Genomic DNA, 20,021 nt, shown 5'->3' with positions numbered 1-20,021 from the left:
TTTTATCGACACTAATCAGCAGTATTAATAATCACAATTTTCATAGTCCATTTTTCATCAAACAGCTATGAGTATATCTTATTTACAGCACCGCTTAACGATCGCAGAGTAATTTGCATAATTTCTTTAAAACTAAAAATTTCCACAAACCGCAGAGTACTTATCTATGTTACAAGCATTTCTATATTCAAATTACGTATCTTCTATATTTCTCCGGTGCTATCGGTATACGCGACACACAATTTCAACGCAAAAATGTGAAAAATTTGTGATAATTTTTAATTAAAAAAAAAAAATTAATTTCAGTTACCTAAAGTTTGTTACCAAACGATAAAATTGCAATTTCATAAAAATCTGAAGAAACCTTACCGTTCGTTGATGAAGGAACAGTGGGTGGCAATGGCGGTTGCAGCGAAGTAGACAAGCTTCCGGTACTCCCGGGGTTAATCTCAGTGGATCCCGAGAAATTCGTGCGACGAGGATCGTGGAAATTAGCAACTATAGGTGGCGAGGTGTCCCTCAACGAGTCGTGACGATCGTGAGAAGGCACATAAGGATTTGTACTTTGTACACCGGTCACGTTTTCCAGTCCCTGGTTTACCTGAGATCCCGAAGTGTCACCGGTAATCGACGACAAAGACAAATTTGGTAACGAGGAAAGAATCGACGTGAGATAGCCCCCCTGCTTTGCCGGTTGATTCGTCGGGCTATTCGTTTCCTCGGGGTGCAAGGGTATAGGCGTGAATTCGCTGTCTACATCGGCTACAGTTGCCGATGCAGTCGAATTAGGCGAACTGGCTGCTTCCTGTCCTGCGAAGTTGTTCAGTTCAGCATCTGAAAACAACGGAAAATTTCGATAAAATGTCAGCACAGTTTGTCGAAACTGATGTATATATAAGATGATCTAATATTTTCTTTGTTATTAAAGAGCTGTTGGTTGAGTCCTTTTATGGAGTGAATGAAATGCAAAGGAAATCGGTTTTTCTTTTCAAGTTATACTCTATCAAAGCATTTGTAACATTTGCATTGAAATTTAAGTGCAATGAACACAAATTAATTTCTGTACTCGTACCTTTATGATGGAATGGCATGATGGAATCTAATAAACGAATTAGGAACTGATCCAGATGTCACATATTTTCAGATAAAGATAGTACATTTTGCATTTAATTTCTATAATTATTATGTATAAACACGAAATATATATATATTAAATTTTGTTATTTTCTACCTTCCTGGTTTCAAAAAATCATCACATCAAAATATGAGAAAAAGATGATTGTATAACAACTCCATCTCAAATTCTCTTTGGTACACACACAAATTTTGAAAAACATTACTTTTAAAAGTATCTACTTTCTCAAACATTACACTATTAAATAGGGAATTACGATATTTTAGTAAGTTTTAATCTTTTACAATCTACTTACAAAAGGTAATCAAATTTTCTAAAAATCTACGTTTATTAGTTAATAAATCAATTAAGCTGCCTACAAAATAATAATGCAGTAAATTTAACTGTTAAATAAAAATCGTAACGAACAATTATCTAACTTCGTTTCATTTTCCGTTTTTCTCAATTGGAAATAAATCGAGTACCAATATCCCAAAAAATTCTTGCCCAATCCTATCAAATCTGAAATCTCGCAAATACTGCAGGCAATACAACAAACGACTTGAATTCCTAAAAACCAGCTGTCTAAACAATTACTACAAAAGTACAAGATGAATTTCGTCTCAACTAGTATAGTTAGAGATCCAAACCCACGAACAGTCTCATTCTTATGACACATTAACCGTGAAAAAAAAAACCCAGAAATCTCAACTGGGTTATACACATACTGTCAATATTGAACAGGATACAATGAACGTAAGTCTCGATGACGAAGATAATGGTCCGTATCTTTTTCTTCAACAGACGATCGCGCTGGCATCCTGTCGGATCTCGGATTACCGATTTCTATACGCGGCCTAACATCCTGTACACGCGTGCTCATTAAACACCTGCGATTGTGCAACAGGCCGCGTTTACACCTAGATTTACTTTGCCGCTTGCGTTATCGTACACGTAATTCACGGACACCTTACCCTTTTGTAAACGATCACGCCCGGAACCTTATAAGTAACTGTCTCATTTTTTACGAGTCTTCCTCTCGACTGGAACGTTCCTAAGCGATCGAGAAACGCCATGAAGAAGCTAGCGTGTGTTTGGTTTTCGTTGCTCTGTTACCTTCTGTGCCTCGAGTGCGCGACGATTTTCGTCAACACGCCAACCGTGAGACCTGTTGCGACTGTCGACGAGGATTCGAGGGAAAATTGGAAGCTTCTCAGACGACCGGTGAATTTCGAGCTTGAACAAGAGCTTTATTGGAAGGATTCGACTCGACGTCCAGCGAAAGTTTTCAGAAAATCGAACGATTCCGGTGAAGAGGAAGCTGTACTTTTCTCCACGGACAAATGTTCCAGGTGAAATATTTTCCTGGGTGTTTAATCATTTTCAGGCTTTAGGTAGAATTTTTTTTTTTTTTGCGTGGATATAGGAATTATTGACGAGTGACATTTGCAGTGCCTGACTAACTCCACTTTTTCGTATTCTTAGAATTTTAGTATCAAAGCACATGCCTGGTGCTTAATTTTTCACGAATAAAACAAATCTGGTAAATTTTGATTTTACAGAGTTAGTCGCTTTGGATTCTAAGTGGCTCGTTTAGTATCCGTTAGATTTTAGATAGAATTTTTTTTTTTTTTTTGCGTGGATATAGGAATTGTTGATTACAGCATGACGAGTGTCATTTGTATTTGTAGTACCTGATTAATTCTTAGCTGATACTTTGTGGCTTATCGAGATGCATATCTTCGATATTAATTTCTGTTTTAATCTGAGAACTGGAACATGTCGGTGTGATACGTAAAAATAATTAACGTCGAGATCAATTTGCAAATTATCCTTTGTTCCACGGTGATTTATGAATGTATCAGAAGAGATCGGATAAAGAAACATAGCCTGAAATTCGAATTCTTGATATTTTCAAGTGAATTTCTAAACAAAAGTACAAATTCTTTAATTTATTCTGCAAATTACCCTGATACTTTGAAGTTTTAACACGTCAAAATTAAAACGTAAATCTCCTATTGCTTCCCTTTTATTTTTACCACCATTAAGTAAAATTGAACGTGTTATACTTTAATACTTTACCTAACTTATTACTTTTTCTCATTTGGAACGTTTTAAATTACCGTTACGTGTACAAAAAGTTAATTTTTTAAATATTTAAATATTTAGCAAATATGTTCGATAATTATGGATATTTTTATACATACTGAATTGGTCACACAAAACAGAAATTTCTTAGTTTTCTATTATTACATCTTATAGTTACCTTTAAATCCTCGAGCAAATATGAGACATTCAAGTCTTCGTAGAAAAACATATTATACAATTGTAACAAAATTAAAAATTAAATTTATTACAAAGGTACTGTATTCGAAGGGACGTCGATAAAAACGAGGACAATTTTCAGTATATAAAGTTGTTTTGGACAGCTAATGACACCGAAGGCATAGGTAAGAAGTTACAAAATAAAGAGCTACATCTAGTTTACATCTAGCTTTACACAATTTAATCGATCGTTATCAATAACCATATTTTTTTTTATTCGCTAAATAGAAGCATTCTAACTTCAAAGTATATCACGATATTGCAATCACGTAATTCAATTATATTCAACATCTTCTTATTTGTTCAATTTTTAACAAAAAAACTCCATCACTAAACCAAAGCAAAGATAAAATAACCAAACGATAAAAATCACTCGCAACAATTTCAGATCACTGGTCGACAAAAGATTATTTCCAGTTGCAACCAGAACTTGAACAAACTTATCCCGGAAATCCAAACACCTCCAGAAATTGTCAGGTATAATCCGGTGCAACTTACGCTATCGTCCTAACACTATCCACGATCTTCTCTGTACTTTTAGATCTACCTTGACCTGGATTGTGACGCCGTTGAAGTAGGAACTGCTACGAATTACACGAAAAGAGAATTCCACTCGGACGTGGAGAAGGACGATTCTATCGCAACTGTTCAGCCTAGTTTTAAAAATCCCACAAGTGTAACTATTTCTCCGATCTAACTTACGTGCGAGATTCACCCGAAGTACGCCGATTCACCGAACATTTCTTCCAGATAAAAATAGCAGGGGAGTACAATTTAAGCGAGCAGACACAAACGACATTCCTCGTGGACACCGAGATCCGGGAAATTGTCGTAAACGTGGATGGAAACGTTTCGAACGCGGAACTTCAGATACCCACGAGTAAGTTTTCACGATTCGTTAGATTGTAAAAAAACAGCGACAGTTTACGATGTGAACTCGCGATACGCAAAAAATCATGCATGCAAAAAGAAAGGTTACAGCTGAAGCCACCGTATGCAAATTGACAACAATGGACAATTTGTACGTACGTGTTCATTGTTGCATGACATGCACATTTGTTTCTCGCGAAACGTAATCGTTGGAACACCGGTGAACCGTTAATGAGAAAAGGTGTGCAAGCTTGACGTGGTGTGATTTTTGTAGATTGCCGCGATCGGATTGAAGAGATGTAAATTTGTGTAGGGGGAGAGCCGGACAGTTAAGGTTTTTCTTAAATAAATCTCTCTACCTGTGCACACGCGACTGAAACGCGTAGAAAGCTTGTTTTTATTCCTTTTGTCTCCTCTAGGAGATACGCAGAATGACGGCTCGGTAGCGTTTCAATTATTGCAGATATAACTAATGTCCGATATTAGGTGCCGTCCGGCGTTAAGGGGGTCTTCTAGTGTGACGGCTGTTTTTTTAGGCCTCTTTTGCTAATTTATTACAGAAGTACGGTAAAAGTTATTAACATGAGCTTTGTTCCTGTGCATTTACTTGTCCTTGAAGAATCATTACAAATTTTTGTTGCTGAAAAATAATTAAATATGGCTGTTGTGGAACACGTGAAACAGGAGCATGAAAAAAAAGGTAGGTCCACGGTTGCCATGATTTGAGCTGTTCTGCTTATCAGAAATAAAAAATCCAATTGATTCTTGTTTAGTATGCATGTCGCTATGGTCGGTAGTAGAATAAAAGAGAAATATTGAAAATTAAAAAAATGGCGGCACTTTGAATACGAAGTATCGATTTTTTCGACTTTTTTTCGTCTTTCAGAGGCTCTAAAAATCAGAAAAATATATATTTTGGCATAATTCTACTACCGACCATAGTCACACGTGTTCTGAAGATATGTGCAAAATTTGAGTTCGATTGGTTCAGTAGTTTTTGCCAGATCGTGGCAACCATTTCAGAAAACATGGTTTCGAGAAAAACACGATTAAAGTTTTCAGTGCAATTTAGATTCTCCCTTGATATGTCACACTAAGCGAGCTATAACTTCGTTATTTCATTGAATACAACTATAAAACTTCAGGAGTACATTCTTAAAGAGTTGTACCTTCGATATATGCAAAGAAATAATAATTAATTTTTTGAAACCGTCACACTAGAAGACCCCCTTAAGGGAACTCCCCCTCCTCGATGGAAATTAACTTGAAGGAATTATCTGTGGTATGTAAATGACACTTTCGTAATGTTTACATCTGATAAAATAGAAATTTTTGATTGTTTCAAAAATGTAACAGAAGATTGGTAAATGTCGAGTCATTTTCCCGAGTGAAAAATATGACAAATACCGAGCAATGAAATATTTCGTTATTTATTTGCATTCGTTAATATTTGAAATACTAAGTTTCTCGAGCAATCAAATATTTTCACATAATTTCGGTTAAGAAGCAGTTAATCTTTTATTCCATTGTGTGTAATGAACGACGCTAATGAACAGTTTCCTTAATTCTAGATTCAAATAAGCTTTCATTGTATTGAAATGTATGTTCGATCTTTCATTGTGCTTCGTGTACATTGTAAGAATTACCGAGAATTTTGTCACGAATGCGTTACAAGTGGTAAATCGAAGAACATTTATTAGGAAAAATTGATTGCAGAATGCGGAATCAATTTACACAATTAACATAAAATATTACACACACGTTTAATAGAAACGAAACAGCTCGAAATTTGAAAAGATAACAGAATACACTCACGTATCAGAAAATGTAAGCAAAAGAACGATTGAAAAAAAAATGATCGAAATAGTACAAACTATAATAAAAACAAATACAATAATACAATCACATTTTTAATAGAATCTCTCAGAAAAGAGGAAAAGCTCGAGGAAATTCGAGCTTTCGTTACAGTTACGACAATGTCGCAACCGTAATTGCAAACTCAAGGCTACGAAAATAATCGAACGCGTTTAAACCTACACGTAAACATTCCATTACGTGAAACACTTCACTAGTAAAGAAAACTGTAATTTACAACAGTATTTGTTATCTACTCTTTCCTGATTCAATTATTTAATAATTATTACACAGTTCTTAACTCCTCTGCGTCAGCGACAAAATTCAATTTACATTCGCGTGACATTCTTAACTGAAAATTACCGCCAAAGTAATCCGTCAAATTTCACACACCCCACCGGAAACACTCTGCACAAGGAACAAGAGATAACACTTCAATCACAGATAAAATAATCAAGTATGTTGCAGCAAACAAAATCATCTCGAATTCGCGCTCGTCAGCGTTACTTTTTTCGTCCCTCTGTTCGTTCGCGAAGGGGTTTCGTAGAGCCTACCGTTCATGATATCGACCGCATCGTTGTCTCGTAGAAATTCGTCCGCATTCGTTGCGTTGCACCAAAACACGATTGTCCTTAACACGGCGAAAACTTGATCGCGGCATTTTTCACACACGAATTTTTCCAAACTATCTCGCGCGTAGATACTCGTCGTTGAATGTCCTCGAGCAATTCGAGCACTCGTAGCTAGAATCGTCGCGAAGTATCTCATCCATGTTCGACAGCAGAGCACTGTTTCTTTTCGAGACAGAGGAACACTTTCGAAACTAACCACCGTGTGTATTCTAATTAACCGAACGCAACAGCGTCGACACACGGAACGACGATATCTTGGACACGTAAGAGCGACACGGATGGAGTGAGGATCGAAACGCGAAACGCACCGCCTGGCGAGTGGAGGATGAAGCTTTTAGGGGAGGATGATTCGAAATACCACTTCACCGCGGAAGGGTTCGTCGATGGAAATAAGCGGCTGGAAAAATTCTCTCGTCCGGATTCACGGTTAAACGGTGAGTGAAAATCTTCGAGGTTGATCGTGAAAGTGAACCGCGGACTTCCGGTTTACGCGCATCGAGTAGGTTTACTCGAGAGCTCAAGTTCTCCAGAATTTTCGCGGATGCGATTGAACAAATTCGCCAATTTTCGTGAAACTTCGGTACAGCGATTCTTGAAAAAATATTCGATGCGTATTCGTTTTATATTGACAATCGTTCATATTTAAGGGGTGAAAATCGCCCCCAAAGTAAATACACTCACTCTAAAATCTGGAAACCTGCTGGAGATAGAGGAATAGTGTGAAAAATAAAGAATAATAAATAATTTTGACCAAATGCTCGTTACCCTAATCTTTCAAGGCTAAAGAAACTACGTGTCGAATATCTTTTTTAACACTTAACAGACGGGTTGCTTTTTCTCTGCCTTTCTCGGTTTCCGGGCATTTTTTAACACTTAACGGACGGGTCACGTAAATTTACGGTTTTCCATTCTGACTTCCTAGTATTGGATTATGGGAGTTATTGGTTGTTAAATAATTAATAATCCTTATTTTAAACTTTTATTAGACACAAGGAAGGTTCGCTTTTCTACTTGATGGTAAGAGCACTGTCTACAGACTGAGAATGCTCCTACGCAACGCCCTAATATTGTCTACGACCCCGCTCGGGACCGAAGGGCCTTTTGTCACGTATCATAAACATTTAGATCTTTATTAAACAGAGGTACAAAAGTAATATATACTTCCTAGTAAGGCGTTAGATTCATTTTTGTTATATCTAACTGACTGATAAATCTAACACCTAGGACGGCTCACGTAGATTTACGTTTTTGCTTGAATTTTTGCTACGCTTCTCTTAAAAAGTGCCCGGAAACCGAGGAAGACAGAGAGAAAACAAGCCGTCTGTCAAGTGTTAAGAGAAGCGTAATAAAAATTCAAGCTTGAATTTTTGCTACGCTTCTCTTAAAAAGTGCCCGGAAACCGAGGAAGACAGAGAGAAAACAACCCGTCTGTCAAGTGTTAAGAGAAGCGTAATAAAAATTCAAGCAAAAACGTAAATCTACGTGGGCCGTCTTAGGAAGTCAGAATGGAAAAACGTAAATTTACGTGACCCGTCCGTTAAGTGTTAATACTAGCGTGTACTAAAAATTCGTCAAAATCGATGATCATTATGGGTAGATTCAAGACCGTCTACAATTTTTTTTCCAGTGAAAAATTCGACGATAAGATCGACAACGTTATCGTGAAAAAATGTTAATCTGACATTAGCGATCGAGAAATCACTGTTCCGGGACGTAACTGTAGAAAGAATTTATCGCGATGCTAAATAAGAACAAAAAAAAAGTGGCGCGAGAGGAAAACGTAAGACGCGCTTAGAAATTGTAGTTTATGTAATTTTGCAGAAAGAACGAAAAGGAAAATGTGTCGGTGGTTACGTTAAATCGTGGAGTATGAAAAATTTCGAAAGTGTAAGAAATTGCGTGTGTACTTTCAAATTGGTTCCAGACTATCAAGGCGTAGTAAGGTGAAAATAAACAGAACATCGTTCTAAAATTCTAAATAACTCGATCGATATCAAAGATACTACTATTCCTAATTAATTCATTTCATTTTTTGTTTCTACAAAAATCCTAGCTAAATGAATGCTTATGATAAACAAAAAGACACATGAAATCATCGTAGGTGAACTACATTCCTTAGGCAGAACATATTTACACGCTCATCACCGACGATTGAACAAAAAACAGGTTCGTTTTGACGGAAGAACTTGAAAGAAACGAACTATGACACCATTTCTTTTTCTGCAAATGTAAATCTTCTACCTTCGTTATGCGAAAAAGAAATTGCTCCAAAATACTCGTTAAATTTCGATCAACGTGTTTCCAGATAAACACACAACGATATCGCACTAAAAACCGGAAAATTTTCATTCGGAACGAACTATTTCAAATATCCGCCACGCTGAGAATCAACTGGTGCATTGAAAAACACATCTTCCAAGCAGACGTTGAACTAACAGCGCGAAATACAAATTACGTAATAGTTTCCACGAACAGTGTGCATAACGTCATCGTGAACGAATAAAAACTATCAATATTATTCACTCTACAATGCAATAGCGAAGTTTGTCCGAACGCAACAAGGAGCAACGCTGATACACACATATACGCGAAAATAACAAAACGAACACGAAATCGAAGTACCGTCGACACGCTATCGACAGGCATAGTCCTCCAATTACCATAATACAACTGTAGAAAAAAAAAAGCAGTCGAAACATAGTTTACAGAAACAGGAAAATACACGCGCTCGTTACTTAACGAGCGTTCAGGTAGCAACTGGTAGTACACAATTATGACGGTGATGACCGAACTACTCTCTTATCACGACACAATAACATAACAATCGGGCTGTAACGAAAAATTTGAACGCAGACACAATGAGCTTACCTAGGCGACATTTTCGGACGCGCGGCCCAATCGACAGAGTTCGAAAGGTTGCCAAAGGCCAAGAGCTATCCTAGTAGGTCAGCAAGGTTGACTCGCACAAGTTGAAAAGCACTCTCGATTCGCGGGAATCGTCCATCGAGAACCACCGTCAAACTCTTCACTTACGTTTCCACGTTGCGTCGCGTTTCAGACTTGTTCGCAACGCGTCGTCCATCTGACAACTGCGAAGCTAAAGTCGTTGCTTTCTGGCTCAGAGATACGAACTGTTGTGCAACACGCGACGACGAACTGCCCTTTGGTCGCCAGCTAGCACATCTGGCTGACGCACGCGGTATTCAGGAAGAAAAGATCGAGATTCGCGAGATTCTTCTGTTTCTTTTCCGCCTTTTTTCCACCGCTCTCACTCTCCCTCTCTGTTGCTTTTTCTTCGCGGATTAGCATAACAGACCGGAGAGACGAAGGAGTTTAGGCGGCGCACACGTTCCGGGAGCGATAAAAAGGCCGCAGCTCCGAGCAGCGCGCATACACGTTCTCGTTCTATTATTATCGGAGTCGATCGCATCTTGACCGTGTACTTTGCTTCCGATTTCGTGTACGCGTTTAACGTCAAAAAGAGTGGTGACGTTTAGAACATCGCTGTTTTAATTCACGCCTGTTGGCCAGGTTTACTGGCGATCAACTGATCTGACTCCTCTTGACGATCTTAACTTTCGTCACGATGCTACGCTTTTTAGAGTTCTTTGTTCCCCCGCTTTCGAAAGTGACGAGAACGTTCTGTCGAGCGTTTCGCTAGAACCCTCTGTAACCTGATTTTTGTTCTTTGCTTATGGGACGGGAAATTAGGATTGATTGGGATTCTATGCTTTCGTCCGAGAAGAGAGGATTTGAACCCTTTTAATGCGTAAATTTTTCAAAAATTCTGCAAAATTTCTTATTCTGGCCGGATCGTTTTAAACTTCGGTTTGTTAAATCAAGGTGGAAGTACGTAAAGACGCCTACAGGCGCCAGTAGCAACGAAAGGGTTAACCCTTTGACTGCTACACGCGCTCTTCGTATTATCAAATATAAAATTATGTATTATTCATTTTACAAATATAAATTTTTATTGTTACTTATTTCACAAATATAAATTTATATTATTATTTATTTTGCAAATCTGAAATATAAAATTGGGATATGCAGTATGACCATTAATTCCGTAATTCAGCCATAAACAGCAAGTGCTTCACTTGCCAGCAGTCAAAGGGTTAACAATTATCGTAAAGAAATTGGCCGGTGATAATGCAATAGTGCGACAATATTATGGAATAGTAAAGCAATAAACAAATATGTAACTTTCAAGTCACATGGCGTTACGGAGGCGTTAAGCACGGGAAGATTATATTCGCGCGAGCTAACGTGACGCTCCGAAGTGAAATTAATGTTAATTTCACACGCGCCGAGGGAACGAATGATGCGAGTGAAAATAAAATAAAGTTTGATCGCACATGCGTTACTATTCGCACGTTGGAATCTAGTTTTGATCTAGTTTGGTATGCAAAGAGGCGCATCAGTGGTCACGGCAATTTGTCAGAACTGGAAAATGTGTAATTTCGGTCGATTCCATTGATCGTTTCTCATACGGCTTTGTAGAATTTTCTATAAGTTTAAAATTGCAATTAATCTTTGCAACGTGATAGGGTTAAAGTTGTGTAAAATACTTCGCGCGTTATTTGAGACGCACTTTTATCGTTCGATTGAAGTTTTGCGAAAGCTCTGAGAAATTGTAACCGAGGAAAGGAATAGACGAGTATCTCGTTGTAAATTTTTAAGGACGCACAATTACAGGTAATTTTTAATTTACGTGCAATGTTAATTTAGTTCAAGAGAAGTTCGTTAAGAAATTATAACTTTGCATGCTACGCGAGGCTGTTATTTCTTGTACGATTATTATTATTTGCTAGATAATGGTAGTCAATGAGTATAATATCGATACAGATATGTATAACTCGAGAGACAGAAAGTGTTGAATGGTAAGAATCTGAGGAAGATATTTTTTTATCAGTTTACTCGCTCAGATGAGAAATAAATATTACTAAAATTATAACAGACGTAGGAAAAATGGGTATTCTTAAATTAACGCGATAATGTTAACTGCAAATGTTGCAATATTATTTGCTTCGCTGTTACGAGCTTGACTACACTAAGAAATAAGTGAATTGCGCAAAAATCATTCTTTACAATTACCATTTAATCAAATTTCTTTACCGACAATTACGCTAAATCAACTAATTCCGAAGTAACGTTTTATAATTGCTTTTAGTGTGAATTAAAATTGCCTGGAAGGTAAAGAAAAACTTCGGATGAATTTCTTGTGCAGATGAAACGTTTACCTTTATCTAAAAAAAATTTCTTGCAGGAAATTCCAGCGGGGTGACAATTACCAACTATCGTTCAAATTTAAAAACCGTGGATGAATTATCCGTAGACGAGAAAAGGACCTTCAACGATGATATAAAAGAAGTACAAACTAAATATAGAAACATTATTATGCAGCATATGTAGAATACGGGGTGAAATTTAAGTAAATTTTTCCAGACGATTAGTTCTCGAATAATCGTGGACGAAGAAGAAAATTCGATACGCCCAGCAGAAGATGGGAAAATTACTCGAGAAAGATCGTTGAAATACGATGCACAAGATCGAGAACAAAATGGACAAACGAGAGAAGGGAATTTTAATAATAATGACTCATCGATTATCTCTACTGACAACGAACCTGTACTGACTAATGTCGTTGATTATGTCACTTTTCTAGATAATGAAAAAAATTTTAGTATTTCTCGGAACAATTCCAGAGAAAAATCTTCCGAAAAAATGGTGTCAACAGAGGTATGGAAAAATAGTTTCTCAATGATTTATAGAATGATTGACTTTAAATTCGTTGAAACTGTACGCGACTACTATTTCGAAAACCTTTCAAGTTTGATACCACAGAGGAAATACTGTTTGCCTTAAATCATAACTATTTCCGATTTCACCTTGAACCTTGTGTATATCGTTGAATTAAGAATTTCAAACTTTTACTTTTCCGTTTCAAACATATTCGTTATTTTAAGAAATCATATTTGTCAATAATATGCAGACATATTTCATGCAGAAATGTTTCATTTCTAAACGAAAAGAATTGAGAAAAAGCACGTTATAATTAATGAAACATTTGTCGCATATATATTGATATGTTTTTAAAGAAAACAAGTACAGGTAAAGGATTAAGATTAAAGAACGCGAAAATTAGGAGACAGTAGTCGACACTGATATTTCACCCACTCAGAAGCCAAAATGATTAACTCCACATTTTCATATTCTTCGAATTTTAGTATCAAAGCCTGGTACCTAATTTTTCACGAGTGAAACAAATTTGATAAATTTTATTTCACAGAGCTAGTCACTTTGGCTTCTCAGTGGCTCATTTAGTGTCCGATAGACTCATCGCGAGGGTAATACGGATGTATCCGGATATCCGAATCGAAATCACGCGAGTACCTATCCGGATACTCAGATCTAAATTGAGTGGCTATCCGAGCGTCGATGAAAGCCCTAATTTTCACTTAACGATATCTAACTGTCCATTTTTCACATTTCCACGTAAAAGAAAATGTGCTTCTTTTACTTCACTTCGAATTACGTTTACTTTACTAAGGAATAACGTACGATTGGTTGAGCAGGGAAAACTGAATACAAGATCGTTGAGCGGACTGGTTGAAAATTTCCACGTACCAATCAGATCGCCTGTAAAGGAAAACGCGAGTATATCGATGAGAATGATAGAAACGCTGAATAATCAAGAACTATCCGAGGAGTTGATAAACTACGACAATGAAAACACTGTCGAAGAGAAAAGGATGCTCATCGAAGTGAACAGAAACAGTAATTTGTTGGCCACGCCGGGTACAATACACAGAATAGTATTCGATGTAACGAACATTTGTATTTTGCCTGTCAGATATGCGTTCAGAGTAAAGAGTACACCTTTCAGATTGTACAACGTCGAACCGACCTAGTGAGTTATCGTAATCGAAATTATTCGCTATTTCAAGTTGCACTCTTTATTATTAAATGTAGAAATGAATTCTTTTCCGACTTTTCGGGACAATCGAAGTTTGATTTAAAAAAAAAAATGAAAACAGATTACTCGTTGGAATAATTTTCATTATCGTTGATGACCTTTTGCCATTTTTCTGCTAATTTTGGATCAATTATGTGAATCCAGTCGGAAAGAATTCATTTCTACATCTTATAATGATCTCTTATTTTTTCCTCTTATTGTGTGATAAGTGCGACCCAGAAAGTTATTGCAATCGAAATTATTTACCATTTAAAGTGACTTTTTTTTACTAGTATCTCATACTTCTATTGTCCAACAAGTGTAAACTGCCCTTTTTCGTTCACTTTCCTCTGGTATACGCATTTAAGAAAGGAAAAAATAATTCGCATGACAATTTCTGCATTAAAAAATGCCTTAATTTGAGTTATTACACGATAAACATTTTATTTATTGTTTACTAATTATTCGTGTTTTAGCGCGTGGATTTATCCTGGACAGATGAACAATGTAGCAGTAGATTTGGTTGTGCCCGACAATACTGCACCGGATACAGCTAATACAGTTACGTTGTCTATCTTGGGCACGGAAATAAAAGAAAAATCTGTATATTTGTATGTGCAAGGATCGCTTTCGAAGGTAATCGTACGAAAAAAAAAAAAGAAATATATTAGAAGAAGCAATGGGCTGTAATAGGGTTCTAGCTAACTTGCGCGTTGAATTTTTAATCAATATTAGCAACTATACAGATAAGTTGTGTTTCGTGAACCAAGAATAATCGAAAAGAAGTCATTTTTATGCAAAAATTCATTACGTCGAACCTATTTTTCCATGAGAAACTTAATTAAAAAAAAAAAAAAGAATTAAGAAAATATTAACTGTATTCTGAAACTTCGTTTCACCAGACTATCGTATGATATTGTCTTTTAAGTGAAGACAATTTTTGTTATTTGCAGCGTTTTTAAACGATTTGGCCGATAAATAAAACCCAACGTATTTTCAAATTTGATTTTCTCGAAAATTAATTTCATGCTGAAAAATTTCACCATACATATTCGACTTTCGATTTCTTCTTATCAAATAACATTTAATCAATATAAAGCGTCAATGTTTCAATGAAATCAGAATTTTTATCGAATTATTGTAATTTTCGTGACGTTGCATTGTTATGCCTAGTTAACCGATGACGTGAAACCAACGATCAAATATTCTTTCAATAATAACTGTGCTGGGCATCTGGGAAAAGAACATTGCTATAAATCTCGTTGGAGCATAGATGCTGTAATTCAAGACTACGAATCAGGTATTAAATAGATTCCTCAAAGAACCCACAGTGTTGACATAATTACTTCTTTTTTCTATCGCAATACAAACCAATTAATAGGAAATTAAGATTGCTGCTTTATTCGAAGCTATTTAATCGTGATTTATTGCGTAGGCATACGAGAATACAAAGTGCTCAAATTTCTGATATGTTTTGTCATTGTAAATTTTTCCAAATTAACGTTGAATATTTCATTGATATTGAAGAAAAAACGACAACAAACAAGAATGCGTGAATAAAAATTTTTAAAGATGTTACAATTTGTGTAAGAAGAATTGTCAATAATTATTTCACGGATAATATAAGAAACAATATTTGGAATATCATCTTATAATTGAAATAACAATTTTTCTAAATATCATATTTAAATACACCGAACTTATTAAAATTTCTAAACAACTGTTTGTTTATCCTGTATTTAATATGGTTAACAGTTACTCTTTTAAAACTGAGCAGTACTATTTCCTATAAAATTTGCAGGTTAAATTTTCGATCTACAAATCGATTTCAATGTAACAGCTGTACTTTAAAATTATTCAATTGCTCGAAATAAAGATCCTTCTGTTTGTAATCAAGTTTCTATAATAGAGGAAAAATTTTTGTATGCAGGTTTAAAACGAGTAATTTCAACACCGAACAATATTTATGCACGTACAGAATTTATTAGTGGCACAAGATCTCCAGTAACCTTTTATTATTCCGCTACATGCTGCGATAAAACGGTTAAAATTACGGCGATAGATTTGTTAAACAACTACGACACATATACTATAGATGTCACAGGTAATAATTGTATTATTTTTATTAGATTCTTTAGTACAATAGATTACTAATTTAATAAGTAACAAGTGAGATCAACATTAAATGAATCATGTAGAAATTTATCACATTTACACCATTAACCTAACTCTGAATTTTCATCATTCCTCAATAAATCTAACAATGTCACGACTAAATATATTCAAAAGAAGCATTGTACTAATCATAGAAAGTATTCAAAGTGATAAGAAAGTTATCTTTTTTTCAATAAGTAATATATGATTAATCTCTTTAGCATGGAACAACTTATCAGAAGCAGAGATTGCTGCTATTACAGTGGGAGCATTATTTGCTTTGTTACTCGTCATTTTGGTTATTGCTTTAATCGTATATTATATTCAAAGAAGGAAAAGTCATGATTTGCCTTATACTCAACGATATGGATCTAGACCACCTACACATTCAGAAAGAACTAATTTTTAAATTTTTATTCATGTCAATAAAGTATATATAAACATATACTGTACATTAAGCGTATACTTCTTCTTCTTACATAAATTTATTAATTTGTATTTATATTGAATATGTATGTACATAAATTAGAGGTAATAAATTCAAACATAATTTTGATATGATAACAGTGTATAAATATTTCAGTATACAATATTATAATTTTAAGAGTGAAACTAACAGTATGTGTAAGAAAGTTATATGTAATTGTAAATTACACAAATTCCAACAAAGACACGTATTTTAAAATACTGAACCACAATTATTATAGAAAGATATATTAAAGAACAGAAGTACTTTGTGGAATTTACAATTACATGCTACTTCATTTCATAATATTACATATAATGTACATAAAACATTTAAAGTTATAAGACTTTAAGAAACAGTTACATTGATCTTGTAACAGACATAAAAGCATTAAGAACTATAAACAAAGTAATTAGGCTGCAAGACAACACTAGTTAATGGAAATAAACTGACACTGAACACATTACAAACAATATGCGTGCACAGATGTTGGGTAAGTTCGAACGATACGTGTAACCATGTGAAATCAAATGAAAAGAGCTGTCAGAAAAACGTACGTGACGTCGATTAGTTTTATGATAAATGTCATTCGCACATTCTGTCACGTGTCATTAAGATTACGAAAATATGAGTTTTCAAGAGCCCCACCCAGGTGTTTCATTAATAGACTCACCATCGCGGAGAACCGCAGGTGTAGCAGACGTAACAGGCATTAATAGCGCATTTTCGGTATAATTTTCGAACAGAAAACCTTCGCCAGCCGCTGATAATAATGGATTTTTCGCTTTATGTGATGCACCACTCATATTTGCAGTGACGTTGGCACCACACGACACAAGAGCACTGCCATCCAAAGATTACTAAACTACGAATTGCAAAACACAGTCAATTCACCATAGAGTATATACACATAACCTGTAACGCCACATCCACGTAAGCATATGTGTAATAGAGGTCGCACATGAGCGAGCAGAAATCTTTCTTTATCAAAAAGGCACGGAGACGGTTATACATGTGTTACTACTACGTCCAAGTGAAACACGAATGCGCATGCGTTATCTAACTCATCAACTGCTGCCTTCAGAGTGATATTAGTGAGCTAAAATATGTTACTTACAGAAAGTAAAGTTTGAGTTTCGTGACTATTCCACGTTTCAACACATATTAATAAATATAGTAATATTTACGTAATAAACGAATATATTATGTATAATTTTATGTATGAAAAATAAAATTTTACGGAGAGCTTGCAATAATATAAATATCTACTCATTTCTCTGTAGTTATAAATTTTCAAACTTATACCAACACAGGTTATAAATATACGCTTCATATCATACGAATGGAGTCGCTAATTCAGTACACTTGGACGCGGGAATTTCAAATAGATAAATAGTATAGATAGTTGTCCGTCTCATGAGGCATGTCGACGATGCTTCGACGACTGCGGCGAACGTATTAAACACGATTCCTCATTGAATTAGTCATTTATTTTTTATTTTACCATTGTATCAACAGTTCCTGAGATAAAATATTAATATGTGTATTACAGGACTTCGTTATATCGGTTTTCTTAACTGTACAATTAGATCGACGTAATGATAAATTATTCTGTTACCGTTATTTTCTTTATATATATCTTTATATAAATCTTCCAACGATTAAATCGATTAAATAAATACATCAAGGTTTTCAATGTTTTTCATTCTTAATTTTCAACGTCGATCAATAGAATACTCGATTTTCTGCGAATCAACCAATTTTTTCCCTTTTTACGTTCACTCTTTCTTTTCCCTACTTTACGAGAATGCGAGATATAAAACGTACCTGCCTATTCACGTGTTATTAGACGCGAAGGTTTGAATTAAACAGAAGTATACAAATTTATTGCACTTTAAGTATATTTAACACATTCTACAATTCTAATTTATATGTTGCATATAAGAACCTACAGTCATTAGCGGATGATAGTATAGTTTCAGTGTTTAGGAAGAAGGAGAAGTTTCTGCAGTGATGGGCAGTTCAGTGCTGCTGCTGGGGTGGGGACTTCCTGTAGGGTGGGGCCTTCCTGTAGGATGGGGCCTTCCTGTAGGATGGGGCCTTCCTGTAGGATGGGGCCTTCCTGTAGGATGAGGCCTTCCTGTAGGATGAGGCCTTCCTGTAGGATGGGGCCTTTCTGAAGGATGGGGCCTTTCTGAAGGGCGGGGTGATTCAGAGGAATGGTGATGGAATTCCGAAAGACAGGGTCCTGGAGTAGGTGGTTTATCTGTCGAAGGTGTTCCTGCTGGAGATGAAGGCGACGGGCTGCTGCTGCCGGAAGGACGACTCCTGCAGTTTGCATGTTCTGGGAAATCGCAAACTTTTTCTACGGGATTGAATTCAAGTCCTGGGTTGCAGAACATCAAGTATGGTATGCCTTCGTTGCACGAGTAGTATGTCTTGCAATCTTCTGGATTTGGAAGAAGCGTGACATTCACGTCATTATGCGGTGGGCATTCAACGGCTCCAGTGGTAGAAGCAAAAGCCACAACTGTGGCAACTGCCACAACAAACATTCCTGAGAAAATGATTAAACGATCTTGGTTAAACACCGTACATTGATACGTTTGAAAATGAAAAAAGTATCGAAAAGATTTTCGTACAAAGTGAGAAATTTTACGAACACAATTTCCGAACGGTTATAAATATTCGAACTAGAACTAACTTATGGTAGCGTTGGAGAAATATGAAGGTGATTTTCGCCTGTTCGTTAACATTTTTCATAATTGTGAAAGGAAAGAATAGTTTTATTTGAAATGTCACACTGTTTACTGTAATTGTAATACTGCAGAAAACGACTTCGCATAATCGCGCTTTCCGTAAAACTTTCTCGTCAATTAATCAATATTCCCGGTTGGTAAAGATGCTATTTCACTTTTCGAATAAGGCAAAGTTCTCAGCTAAATCTACCATATGTTCGCAACAACAAATTCGTTATATTACAAAAGCACAGAGAAACTTTAAAATTCTTCGAAATTGTTACACATTTACTTTTACAACGTTGAAAATTTTCAATGAATTTTATTATTGTACCAACGAGCTTACCTTTCATCATGATCTCCAAGCTAATCACTTTATGTCGCGTTGCACTATTTGCTATTAATTGTGCGATCGTATCTTTCTCTTTATATATGCTTTAGGCATTGTTTTTTTACCGACGTATCAAAGCACTGTGTAATCGCTTATCGATCGTGCAACAATTGAAGTACGTAATTAACAATTGCTAATCTATCGCTGAATCTTTTCCGTTAGAGTGAACTGATTTATACAAATTGACACTCTTCTAGTGCAATGCTAATTCGAAAGCTGCATGCAAATTAACGGAGACTTAATAAATCAATTATAATTATTTTAAATGTATTCTACATCTTGGATTTTTATTTCTCAGTACTTGATCTTCTATCTTGCAATTGTTTCTTTTCTGATATCGATGCACGTAATACGATAAGAACAATTCATTTCTAGGAAACTTTTCATTCATGCAAAAATAAATATCGGAACGGATATTACGAATTTTTAGAAATGTCAACAGATGATACTTGAATTATGTATTGTTAATTATTGAGCACTTGTAAGAGCGTAACGTGCATATTGTAATTGTAGATAAAATCA

The 20,021-nt window shown here is 35.7% G+C and overlaps 2 protein-coding genes across 2 annotated transcripts in view; both read right to left on the bottom strand.

The window, feature by feature from the left end:
* Positions 1–17,216, bottom strand: part of LOC108575049 (SEC23-interacting protein-like) — a 24,169-nt gene extending 6,953 nt beyond the window's left edge. Inside the window, exons 1-2 of the mRNA XM_017937757.1 lie at positions 17,044–17,216; positions 370–834 (exon numbers count right to left, since the gene is read on the bottom strand). Coding sequence (XP_017793246.1) covers positions 370–834; positions 17,044–17,176 — 598 coding nt within the window. The 5' untranslated portion in view covers positions 17,177–17,216. The remainder of the gene's footprint in view (positions 1–369; positions 835–17,043) is intronic.
* A 1,037-nt stretch (positions 17,217–18,253) lies between these two features.
* Positions 18,254–19,538, bottom strand: LOC108574900 (soluble scavenger receptor cysteine-rich domain-containing protein SSC5D-like). The gene is made up of 2 exons (XM_017937566.1): positions 19,455–19,538; positions 18,254–18,927 (listed from the first exon to the last, which is right to left on the bottom strand). The coding sequence occupies exons 1-2, from the start codon at positions 19,462–19,464 to the stop codon at positions 18,356–18,358; spliced, it is 582 nt and encodes a 193-aa protein (XP_017793055.1). The 5' UTR covers positions 19,465–19,538; the 3' UTR covers positions 18,254–18,355.
* Positions 19,539–20,021: the final 483 nt, after the last annotated feature.

Source organism: Habropoda laboriosa, unplaced genomic scaffold (genome assembly GCF_001263275.1).
Source record: "Habropoda laboriosa isolate 0110345459 unplaced genomic scaffold, ASM126327v1 scaffold11, whole genome shotgun sequence".
Taxonomy (NCBI): domain Eukaryota; kingdom Metazoa; phylum Arthropoda; class Insecta; order Hymenoptera; family Apidae; genus Habropoda; species Habropoda laboriosa.
This window is presented reverse-complemented; position numbering and strand designations above follow the sequence as displayed.